The following is a 13,027-nucleotide window of genomic DNA, read 5'->3' as shown; positions in this document are numbered from 1 at the left end:
GTGTCTGTTTAGTGCTATGAAATTTATCAAAAGTATAACAAATAAATGTAGCCACTAAATCTTCTGTATGTTGAACAGTTGTTTGGAATATCTGCAAATCTGACATCCATAACTATGTGTGCATGGAAAATATCATTCATTTTTAACGAGGTGGGAACTATTGGAGACATTAAGATCATAGTCTCTGTTAGTAAAGAACATGTCTGACCTTATTTTATACACTTTGATTTAATGGTTGTAAATGATGATGAAAATATTTCTGATGGAGCTCTATAAAGGAAAATTCTTTAATGTATTTCCTATTTCAGTTCTGCACTGAGAAGATGAGGCTGTTTCTTTTATCCTGCATCCTCTGCCTGATGGCTCCAATTGGCAACAGTCAGCTTCATGGTCCTCCTGGTCCTCCTGGTCCTTCTGGTCCCAAAGGTGACAGAGGTTATCCTGGCTTCCCTGGGGTACCTGGACCAGCTGGGGAAAGCGGAATGCCCGGAATCCCAGGTCAAAAAGGTGGGTGTTAATCCACCACAGTTATTTTCCCAACAATGTCATTTCAGATCAAACTTCAACCGTCTTTTGACTGAACTCTGGCAGCTCCCTGTTGAACGAGAGGAGTTTCTTTGTAGCTACAATCCTAAAATCTGCCTCCAACCTCCCTTAGATTCTCCCATGTACCCTTCCAGATTGTTTCTTCCAGGACTGGGCGATAAAACAATCTCGATACAGGATCTTAATAAAAAGCATTGTTTGAGCTACAGTGAAGAAAGTGAAAGTGAACATTGATGTCCTCTGAAAAGAAGGTAAAAAAAGCAGAACAGCGGTACAAGAAAGCATCTTTTGCCTCTCTGTGTCGCTTCCTGTTTGCACTATGGCAAGGGGTCTATTTTGTATATTATAAGTGCAACAAAAGAGCCACAGTATGATGAAAACAGCTGCAAACAGCTGTTGAAGAAGCAGAACACAAACCCACAAAGATCTCCTTGTGCTAAAGTTCTGAAGGTGAACTTGCGTCATCCTCCAAAGACAAGGAAAAAGGTAACACAATGTCCATTCTACCAAAGTGGTTTTGATATCTCAGAGGTGACAAAGTGCAGATTCAGACGGTCTGCAAAACATGTTGTCGGTCAGCTCCAACCAAGACGGGAAACACTACAAATCTTTTCCTTCACTTGAAAAGGTACAATCCCAGCCACCACTCCATCACTTTATTAAGTTACGAGGCAGGCTAACTTGTGTTGTCTTGTTAAGGCAGAGAAACATCCAGGACACAACCTGCTCCATGCTGTCAACCTTTAATTGTTTAACATCTATTACCCCACTCTTCAGGGGATCAGGGATCATCAGGATTTCCTGGCATAGCAGGAAGACCTGGAGAACCCGGACAACCCGGACGACCTGGAGAACCTGGACAACCTGGAGAACCCGGACGACCTGGAGAACCCGGACGACCTGGAGAACCCGGATCCAACATGATGTGCAGACAAGGTCATTATGGATTTTGTGTTTATTTCTTTATTATCCTGCAGAGGGAAATGTTAGCAGACATGGACACACTAGTTGTTAAATAAAGGCAGAGCTGGCAAAAGTACTCACATTCTTAAGTACAAATACTTTAAAAGACTCTGTTAATAGTAGAAGTACTGATTCTTTGCTCAAGTATAAGTGAAAAAGTTGAGGCTCTGAAATGTACTCAAAGTATAAAAGTAAAAAATACTCTTTCGGTTTCCTTGAAGGACATTTCTGTTCAGCTGTTTCTGTGCTAAGTTAACTGAAACTAAAGACAGGGTGGAGTCTCCCTCTCTTGTCTGTTTTGTCTTGTTGAGTCTTATTTATTGGTTTTGTTGTGTTACGTCATCATTTGTGATAATGACAAATGCATTCTGCAGCAGAAAGTACAGATATCTGTGTAAAAATGTAGGGAGTAAAAGTAAAGAGTTGTCCGAAAAATAAATCCTAATGTAAAGTACAGATACGTGAAGAACTTAAGTTTCCCACCTCTGTACAAAAGACTGGCACAAAAAGATGAACTGTATGTATCAGTACATGAATCTCAATGAGGCTGAATCAGAGAGCTGTTGATTTCACTCTGTGTTAAATACTGATCCTAAATCTCTCAACACAATGCATTTTAAAACAGCACCACTGAAGCTGCAGCCAATGTTACTTTCATTATTGATAAGTATATTCTCAATTTACATCGATATTCACATAAGGCCCTGCTTATTGTTGTGAATTCTCCCATACTGTGTCAATGGCAGCCTCTGGTGGACTGAATACTCACTACACACACATGTTATGGTATAATGTGGTACATTTGCACTGCACTGAAGGCACTGTAAGCATCTGATTTGTAGAAGGTGCACATTTGTAACTGTGTAAACAGATGTGAGATTCATCTGTTGCAAAGATTAATCTGTTTAATCTGTTTGCTCCAGATGCCACTGGTTCCAGTTGCACAGACCCCAGAGCCTTTGCTAAGTTAGAGTTGGGTAAGTGTTATAATTAAGGGATTTATCAAATTTATACACACAACCTCACAACTGAGTTATAACACAATGAGTGTTAGTTATTATTAAAAGGCTCACTTGGCTTTTAGGGCCACTGTACAATTTAATTTCTACTTTATGAACACAAATGTGCTCATAACTCATTGATTCCTGATTCGCTGCTTGCTGTTTTCTTTTGCAGCTATAAACTACGACTTTGTCCGAAGAGTTGGTCAGAAATACTTTGTGTCCTACAAGGAGAGAGACTCATTCTCCAGGGCCGTCGAGTTCTGCTCCCAACAAGGTTTAGATCTGGCTTTGCCCCAGAACGAGAAGGAGAACATTGCACTGACTCAGTTCTTTGGGGACGTTTACAAAGAAGCCTGGATCAACGTCAATAATAAAAAAGCAGAGGGGAACTTTGAGGCAGATATGAATAACCGACCTCTGACCTTCACCAAATGGGGAGAAGGGCAGCCAGACAAATCCATTGAGGCTACAGGCTGCACCATGCTGTCAGAAAATGGCGTCTGGCGAGTGACACACGAGTGCTTCCTGAATGCTTACATTATTTGTCAGTTATAGAGAGTTCTTGTATCACCTGCAATACCTGATCTTAGAAGAAGTGTTTCAGTTTGGTATTGACGTAGCTGAGTGAAAAAGAGTGAATCATAATTTGTTGAATCAGTGAATTGAAAAATATTAACCTTATCCTCATTTTCATGGAGATAGCGAGGCTAACCATTGCTCTAAGGTATATTTGCTCTTAAATGTATTAGTCTGTTACCCTCCACTATCCTTGTGATACATCTTAATCTCTTAAAAAACATGAATTTCATCTGTATCATGTCATTATTACTCTTGCTTTGACATACTCCTCTATGAAAACATTTAACCAGATCAGAATTCAATTTCTAGAGAAATGCAATGTAATGTTGCTATATTTTCAGGCATTTTTTTGCAATGAACTGCATCATTTGTCAGCTATAGAGAGTTCTTGTATCCTACGGAAGAGGATTAGGGTCACATGTGAACAATGTATGTGAATTTTGAGTTTAATTTTTTTTTCAATCCCCAAAAGTGAAAATTCTTAATTTAATTGTAGAGTTCTGACTTTGAAGGTCCAGTGTCTGACAACTAGGATGATGTATTGGCAGAAATTGAATATAATATTCATTATACATTATCCACCTTATCTACAGCACTGACCTATGCCCTGTATCTATAGTGCCGACCTCTGTAACTTTGGAATTTTTAAATGGAAAGACAATTAGTGTCAAACTGAGACTTATCCAGCTTATCTACAGTACAGACCTCTGACCTGTATCTACCGCTCTCAATATATTAATGTGTATACATCAGTTTTATCTGTTTGCTCCAGATGCCACTGGTTCCAGTTGCACTGACCCCAGAGCCTTTGCTAAGTTAGAGTTTGGTAAGTGTCATAATTAAGGGAATGATACAGGAAGTAAGTGTATATGGATGGCATCTGTTCAAGAGATGATGCCTTGATCATTTTTTTAAAAATGTATACACACAACCTAACAACTGAGTTATAACACAGTCAGTGTTAGTTATTATTAAAATGCTCACTTGGCTTTCAGGGCCACTGTACAATTTAAATTTTTTCCTGATTTGCTGCCAAAAAATTATCAAAATTAAATACATGACGATGTATGCAATGTAATGTTTCTATATTTTCATTTTCATATTTTCTATTTTTTGCAATGAAATGCATCATTCATTAAAAATCGATGGCAACATGTTCCAGTGAGAATAAAATCTCTACTAGTTTGGTGACATATTGCTTAGCAATGATTGGTGAAACACGAAGGAAACTCCAATGATCGGTCAACCTCTGGGAAAAGTTGTGGTGATTGGACAAAATAATATGGTCGCTCAGGATTCACAGGGATTGGTTGAATTTGTGTTAATTGTTACGATTGCAACTTCCTGGAGGGACTGATGAACATTTCAAAAGTGGTGTTTTGAAAGCATGAAAATAAAGCAAACTGCATAGAATGAGTCTGAATTCATTCTTTCACTCTAGTTTAAAGGTTCTCTATGTAAGTTTCATTAAACCGTTGTTAGTGAACTGCAGTCAGACTCCTGTTGCATCATCCTGGGCATCAGCCAAAACTGACAGACACTAAACTGACCGCTGGACAATAAATTACAATCATACTTTGCCAGAGGATTTTTGTTTGCCTAGTTTGTTTTACTTTTCCACCACTAAGATTGTACATTATACTCCACTACGTCTGTCTCAGACCAACAGACTGCTCTGCACTGTGTGTTCTGACCCCTTTCTATCAGAACCAGCATTAACTGTTTCAGCAGTTTGAGCTACAGTGGCTCATCTGTTGGATCGGCAGAACGGGCCAGCCTTCACTCCCCACCTGCATCAATGAGCCATGACCCTGTCTCCTGTTCTTTTCCTTCCTTGGACCACTTTTAAAAGGTACCGACCTCTGCAGACTGGGAACACCCCACAAGAGCTGCAGATGCTCTGACCCAGTCGTCCATCACAATGTGGCCCTTGTCCAAGTGGCTCAGATCTTCACGCTGCCCATTTTTCTTGCTTGTATTCAGTGTTATTCACTGGCAGTGCTCTCAGTGTTGAGGGCTTATTGGTGTCAATTGAAAATACTAAAAGAACATATTTGGCAAACTCTTGAATGAATAAATATTTAAAATAAAAACAGATCGGAGAATGTTTATTTAAACACTCACAAGATAGTTGTTATCATTTTGCATCTGTTGTTTACTGTGGACCGAATCCTTCATACAAGAGTTCTCCCTCGTCTCTCAGTCATTTCTCTTTGGAAGGACTCAAGAAGCAGCACCACCAGCAAACCACTCCAAGTTCACACAGTGAGTACTTCTCTGCTTATCACTATTTTATACTAGGCTTAGTGTCATTAAGACCCTTTGAATAACTTAACAACAGCATAATGTCTGTTTAGTGCTATGAAATGCATTAGAAGTAAATAAGTATAACTTTTGAAGAATAAATTGAGCCACATTGTATGTATAATTGTGGTTTGGAATAAGTCCCACATCCATAAATATGTGCATGTAAAGTGTAATTAATTTACAACGAGCTAAGATAAGATGGACTTTATTGATCTCTCATTGGGGAAATTCACTCGCTACAGCAGCTCAGATACAACACAACACGATAGATTAAAAAAAGACATTCATTAAAAATAGAATAGAAAAAATAAAAGATAATAAAAAAAAAAAGGACAAATACATGGACACTATATACAGCTTTTCATATACAGATGTACATTGCACAGGTCACAGCAGGCAGTAGAGGTGGAGTGGGTCTAATTCTGCGTTGTGTTGTTTAATAGGCAAAGACACACTCATGAATGGTCTCAACACGATTTATTCCATTGTATACCTGCATTATGGAGAAGAAACATGCACAGGTGTTCACAGGTTTTCTCATACATGCTCCCTGTGCTCTGTAACACTATGAGGAAAGTCACTACATGTCTCCTATTAACAACCAGTCTCATCAGTACACTCGGGAGCGTACCTATGTTCCCCGGGTCCTATGTTCCCCGCTTTGTATGGGACCGGGGAACCCTAACCCTAACCCTAACCTTAGCGGGGAACATAGGACCCGGGGAACATAGGGTTGACCCCATACACTCTAGCACGACAAGCTACGTAGCAGCCCTGCAGCACACACAGGCCACAGCAACTTCTACTCTAATTAGCAAGTTTATGCATAAAAAAACTAACAGTTCTACAAGTTAACACTGTGACTACACCAGCTTTACAAATATTTTAAAGTAACTTACGTTCACTTTTACAACAAAAAACAATGAAAATACGGAGAGCAGCAGAACTGCGTACCTTTCTGGGAAAAGTCACCGAGCAAAGAGGAAGTAATGGTGCGATCCATTGGTCTCCTAAATCCCCCGTCCGAGTTGCTCTGACGTGCGAACGGGACGTGATTGCCTGGCTTGTACCACTTATAGTGTTCCAGTTTGTCTTTGGGCATTTGCTACACGACGAGTTGGAAAGAACATGGACGTGACCACTACCACCAGGGGCCTTCAGGAGCCTCCAGGGGCCACCAGGGGCCTCCATGGGCCTCCAGGGGCCACCATGGGCCTCCAGGGGCAGGGGCAGGTTAGTCTTACTGTTAGCAACATTAGCCTATTTAGCAAACCAGCTCGAAAACAAATCTTTACATTGTATTGCACGCACAGCAACACCGTGTAATGCATAAATTGGTGATCGGACTAAAGCAGCAATGTAAATAGTGTAAGAGCATTTAAAATCGTCATTAAAACGACCAAAGTAGCACAAATACAAAGAAAATACATCTCAATACGGGTGCAGCCATCTTTGTTTTGCGAGTTGTACGTTCCTGCTCGTTCAGCTCGTTGTACTCTGAGGAGCCCCGAGTGGGACGGTTGATATTACGACCAAAAGGGGGGTGTCTCGGTGAAATGTCCCGAGATAGCTGCGAGATTTACACGTTCCAACTCGGGCGGGGGATTTACGAGACAAATGGAAAGCACCATAAAACCCGTCACAACGCGGTAAGTGCAGGTTTAGAAAATAAAATACTTGCTATACTTCCGGTAATAATCCAACATTTTTCCCTGACATATGTCTCAAAACATTAGCATGAACATTTACAATTACACAATTTCCTCATACTATAGTAACAATCCTCAAAAGATTACCCTTTAAAATAAAAGTCTGTGCTTCACTGACTTGTTCATAATATGGCGCAACACATCACACCACTACAGAGGCATGGTGTGCAACGAAATAATAGCACAGGACAGAAATATATACAGCAGTAGAGAGAACCAGGAACTAAATATTGAATTCATTCACTTTGAATTAATGTTTGTAAATGATGATCAAAATATTTCTGATACAGCTCTATAAAGGAAAATTCTTTATTATATTTCCTATTTCAGTTCTGCACTGAGAAGATGAGGCTGTTTCTCTTATCCTGCGTCCTCTGCCTGATGGCTCCTATTGGCTACAGTCAGCTTCATGGTCCTCCTGGTCCTCCTGGTCCTCCTGGTCCTCCTGGTATTCCTGGTCCTCCTGGTCCTGCTGGTCCTCCTGGTTTTCCTGGTCGTACTGGTCCTCTTGGTCCTCCTGGCCGTGATGGTTCCAAAGGTGACGAATGTGATCATGGGTTGCCTAGGTTACCTGCACCACCTGTGCCCATTGGGCTCCATGAGTTATTCTTGAGAAAGATACTGATCCACAAATTGCTCCTGATGCTGTGCATCACTGAGTGAATGTGTGTGAAAGGGTGAATGTGGTATGTAGTGTAAAAAGCGTTTTGAGTGGTCAGAAGACTAGAAAGGCACAAGTACAGGTCCATTTACCATTTACCATTCCAAACATGGAGAGCATTTGAGCAGTATGAAGGCGGAGTTGAGGCATCGTTTCAGGGATGAAACTTGGAAACTGTGAAGCATCCACAGAGTCATATTTTGCCTTGAGTCTTGAGTCATTACACTGGAGGTCTATCAGCTCCATTTGGATGTTCACAGGTGCTCTTTCATCAGTGATGATGTAGTGATGCACTGTCAGCTCACCTGCACATTTCTCCTGCATCCTCCCCACTAATCTGTTCTTTTCACCGCACATTGCAGGCGCTCCATCTGATGCCAGTCCCGTCAGTTTGTCCCAGGGCAGTTTCACTTCATTCACACATTTAGATACTTCCTCAAATATGTCTTTTTCCATCTTTTTTTCAACTCCTCTACCTTCTGATGTCTATCTGTCCACGTGCTTGTACTTGTTGAGTCTTGGGACTTTGTCTCAAAGTGTCTTATGCTAATGCTAGTAAACAGATATTCTTCCTCTGACCTGTCTTAAAAGCCCCTGTTTTATTTAAATTTAATTCAAAGTGACGAGTGTAGATGACTTCTGACCTCTGATGAGTGCAATAGAGTAGTAGGAAGGTGCACCTGGGCTTGAAGGTCTTAGCATGCTAGCTACATTGCAGTGAATTCTGGGACTTTTAGTGTCAGCGGTGTGCCTCCTGTATACTGGCGAGCAAGTTACGATAGACATATGATAGACAAAATAAAATTTCCAATGTGTTTTGGTCATTGTCTTACTTGTCCTCTACTGTCACCTCCAGGCCAAAAAGTTCTGAGGGCTGACATTAAAGAACCCCTTTGACTTGTAACAATAAGACTTCTTCCATTCCCATCCTCAGGCTGAACTTTTAAATTTGACATTATTAAATTACAGTTTTTCTCCATTGGTTTGGCTCATTTCTTGAAACAGAAATTACATTCTCAAAACAACATGGACAAACCTCCAAACCACTTGGCAAATGTTCACAACAGAATTGTATTTCTCATTGATTTCATCACATTGCAAAGTCTTAGTCCATCTTTGCAAATGATTAAGTACAGTTAGCCTAAAGTTAGCACAGTTAGCCTACATTTAGCACAATTTCCAAGTGATTAGATCCTGTTGATCTAAACTGATTGATTGATTCTCAGTCTAATGGTTGTTCTCTCCAAAACATGTCAGCATCATTTCATTTTATAAGTCATCACATGCACAATAGTCTGTTCAATGGTCAGAATGAGTCAACATAATACCATGAATACCATATAGACTACTGTATTTATTTACAGCACTGTAGACTACATATAATCGTCCTTGTTTTTGTTTACGTGTTTATATAACAGTATATTATGCTTTCTACATTTTCTTTTTACTCTGATATGGAGGTTACTTTATGTGTGTGAATAAAAATGGCTACCTTTCCTTGGCAGTGTGTGTGCAATATGTGATGTCAAACCTTTGAGGCTACTCTTCCCCTAAAATCTTGTTTTTTTATTTTTTATTTTTTCAGTTTTATACACAATGGTATTCTGTTAGCCAGACAAAAAAACTAGTACAGTAACCATTGTGAATGAAAGACTGGGCTAAGACTGAGAGGTGGACATGAGGGATAAGGTCCTCTGCCATAGTGACAAAACATCTAAACATTTTGACTTGCAGTGCTCACACAATGCCAAAGGGACGATGCATTTTGGAGGTACTGACTATTTATATGAGAAAGAAATTTAGTGAACTGTTTTGGGAGAGATATGAGCTTTTGCAAGTGAACTATGGTGTTGTGCTGAACTGTAAGACTGTTTTGCCAAATGATCTTAGAGTTTTGAGAATGTCATTTCTGTTTCAAGAAATGAGCCAAACCAATGGAGAAAAACTGTAATGAGATTAACAAAGTCATCTCTGTAAGTTACATCCATCAAAAATTTTCTTTTTCTATTTTTGGTGAGGGTTTGGATTTTTAGGCTTGTTTAATTTGTTTTTTCCTGCTCTTAAGGGGACAGAGGAGGTGCTGGACCAGCTGGACCTCCTGGACCACGTGGACCACCTGGACCAGTAGAAATGTGTGGACAAGGTGATTATCTTTCAGAGAATTTTTCTACCTTATAGAATTCTTTCATCTATTGAGTACTTGCTATGTAATTTATTACAATTCAGCATGCAGACAATAGTTTTCTGTCGTTATTGTGGGAAGTTGTTCCTTCCTGAGCGAGGAAGTTTTACACTAGTTGTTGTTGAACAGGACTGACATACAGTGTTGGACACAGAAAATGCTTTTCAAGTTTGTTGAGACACATGTTTCGATTCAGGTCTGTGTCACATTTTAAGCCTTATAAACCTGACAGTGATTCAACCCTTTAAGAATTTAATTATTATACCTCACTGTGTGACAGTATCAGATATATTGTGCATCTGCTTGATCTAGCTCTTCTCCAAAGACATATAATGTTTAGTGATACACTGAAACCCAATACTCAAATGGAAATATACTAGATGTCATGTGCATCATTTTATAGTCATTTCTCCCAACTTTGTTCTGAAATAATTTAAAATGAACAGTTGAGGCTGGAGCTGAGAGGACTAGTCATAAGTAATCATAAGTATCATAAGACATAGTCTTTACAAGAACTCAGTTAATGAACTTATCACTTTAGCACTAACTATCTCCAATGACCACAGAGTTGAATTAATATATTCAGTATTTCAGCTCTGGTTTGCATTATGTTGTAAGGTGAATGTTACTGTGAAGGAAAGGAAAAAAATAACCTTTCTTCTGTGAGATCCAGTTTATTGCAACTTTGGTAACTGAATTTACTCTCCTTAATCCAGATCGCCTTGATTCTGCTATCCTGGAGACTGAACACTTAAGGAAGAGCTTTGCAAAGTTAGAGCTTGGTAAGTATCCTATTCAAAGACTAAAAGGGAGTATTAAAGGAAGTGAGCACATGTGGATGGAGAAATATATGTATACCTTATTCTTCTTTGTACGTAGGATGTTTGAGAAAGGATTAGCTAAATATTTTCAGTTAAATGTTGCTGTACTGGACTCCATTAATCTCATTTAGATGAAGGAGATTATTTATTTACATTATACACTGCTTTATTTGAAATGGGCAATCAAAAAACATGTAAAGAATCATAAATATTTCAGTTTTGTTTCTTTATTAAACATCAGATTTGGAAGTTGAAGTGGGTAAAATGTAGCTACAGTATGGTTCAGTAGACACAGGCCTGTATTTCACCTCGGTGAGGAGGTCAGAGTGTCTGATGCTGCATGTCAATGCCAGGATGGTGATACAGTTTACAGTTTATTGGAAACAAATATGTATATGTGCTGATTTATTCCTGATTCGCTGCTTGCTGTTTTCTTTTTGCAGCTATAAACTATGACTTTGTCCGAAGAGTTGGTCAGAAATACTTTGTGTCCTACAAGGAGAGAGACTCGTTCTCCAGGGCCGTCGAGTTCTGCTCCCAACAAGGTTTAGATCTGGCTTTGCCCCAGAACGAGGAGGAGAACATTGCACTGACTCAGTTCTTTGGGGACGTTTACAAAGAAGCCTGGATCAACGTCAATAATAAAAAAGCAGAGGGGAACTTTGAGGCAGATATGAATAACCGACCTCTGACCTTCACCAAATGGGGAGAAGGGCAGCCAGACAAATCCATTGAGGCTACAGGCTGCACCATGCTGTCAGAAAATGGCGTCTGGCGAGTGACACACGAGTGCTTCCTGAATGCTTACATTATTTGTCAGTTATAGAGAGTTCTTGTACCCTACAGAAGAGGATTAGGGCCACATGTGAACAATGTATGTGAGTTCTGAGTTTAAATTTTAAAAATCCCCAAAAAGTTTAAAGTGAAAATTTGTAGTTTAATTTTTAAAATAAATCTTTTTATTTTAATCATTACAATATATTAGTGTGTATATATACACACACATAATATATATATATATATTATAGTATATATATCTGTATACACTGCCGTCTGTTCTGTAAAATGTGATTCAATCTGTCAAACATTACATGTCCAAAAACGCTCCCATTGTGTAAAGGTCTTAAGGTCTTACGATAAAGTTAAATAAAGTTCCTGTTCATAAATGCCACCAAGTCTCACAACCATCCTTCATCATCAGAACAATCCGGACTGCTAAAGCTAGCTACCAGCTACAAGCTAGGCTAAATCAGCCTAAAGAAACCAGTGCACTCCAAAAGTAGTTTTTTGGTAACAAAGATCACACAGGTATAGCCATCACAAGTCTATAACAATTACACACAGTCATATGATAGCAACGTATCTTTCTGCATGTGGGAGTGTGTGTGTGTGTGTGTGTGAGGGTGTCGATCTTGGCTGATAAATAAAGATTTAAATAGAAACAGATTGTTTGGTTTAGTTTAAACAGGACTGTTGTTGTCACTACACTCTGCTATTATTGGTTAAAGAAGAGGGAGGGTTTTGGACTCCTTCGTACGTGCCTCATCTCTGATTTTTCTTTGGAAGGACTCAAGAAGCAGCACAACCAGCAAACCACTTCAAGTTCACACAGTGAGTACATCTCCCCTTATTACTGTTTAATACTAGTTTTAGTGTCATTAAGACCTTTTGAATGTCTTTACAACAGTATAGTGTCTGTTTAGTGCTATGAAATTTATCAAAAGTATAACAAATAAATGTAGCCACTAAATCTTCTGTATGTTGAACAGTTGTTTGGAATATCTGCAAATCTGACATCCATAACTATGTGTGCATGGAAAATATCATTCATTCTTAACGAGGTGGGAACTATTGGAGACATTAAGATCATAGTCTCTGTTAGTAAAGAACATGTCTGACCTTATTTTATACACTTTGATTTAATGGTTGTAAATGATGATGAAAATATTTCTGATGGAGCTCTATAAAGGAAAATTCTTTAATGTATTTCCTATTTCAGTTCTGCACTGAGAAGATGAGGCTGTTTCTTTTATCCTGCATCCTCTGCCTGATGGCTCCAATTGGCAACAGTCAGCTTCATGGTCCTCCTGGTCCTCCTGGTCCTTCTGGTCCCAAAGGTGACAGAGGTTATCCTGGCTTCCCTGGGGTACCTGGACCAGCTGGGGAAAGCGGAATGCCCGGAATCCCAGGTCAAAAAGGTGGGTGTTAATCCACCACAGTTATTTTCCCAACAATGTCATTTCAGATCAAACTTC

The 13,027-nt window shown here is 39.4% G+C and overlaps 1 protein-coding gene across 1 annotated transcript in view; it reads left to right on the top strand.

Moving 5' to 3' along the window:
- Positions 1 to 13,027, top strand: part of LOC127353878 (uncharacterized) — a 28,510-nt gene that overhangs the window by 238 nt on the left and 15,245 nt on the right. Inside the window, exons 2-10 of the mRNA XM_051383466.1 lie at positions 309 to 507; positions 1,324 to 1,482; positions 2,433 to 2,486; positions 2,686 to 3,057; positions 5,179 to 5,357; positions 7,439 to 7,646; positions 9,835 to 9,912; positions 10,668 to 10,733; positions 11,216 to 11,317. Of these exons, the coding sequence (XP_051239426.1) occupies positions 324 to 507; positions 1,324 to 1,482; positions 2,433 to 2,486; positions 2,686 to 3,057; positions 5,179 to 5,357; positions 7,439 to 7,646; positions 9,835 to 9,912; positions 10,668 to 10,733; positions 11,216 to 11,317 (1,402 nt within the window). The 5' untranslated portion in view covers positions 309 to 323. The remainder of the gene's footprint in view (positions 1 to 308; positions 508 to 1,323; positions 1,483 to 2,432; positions 2,487 to 2,685; positions 3,058 to 5,178; positions 5,358 to 7,438; positions 7,647 to 9,834; positions 9,913 to 10,667; positions 10,734 to 11,215; positions 11,318 to 13,027) is intronic.

The sequence above is a fragment of the Dicentrarchus labrax genome, unplaced genomic scaffold, assembly GCF_905237075.1.
Source record: "Dicentrarchus labrax unplaced genomic scaffold, dlabrax2021, whole genome shotgun sequence".
NCBI classification, from domain to species: Eukaryota; Metazoa; Chordata; class Actinopteri; family Moronidae; genus Dicentrarchus; species Dicentrarchus labrax.
This window is presented reverse-complemented; position numbering and strand designations above follow the sequence as displayed.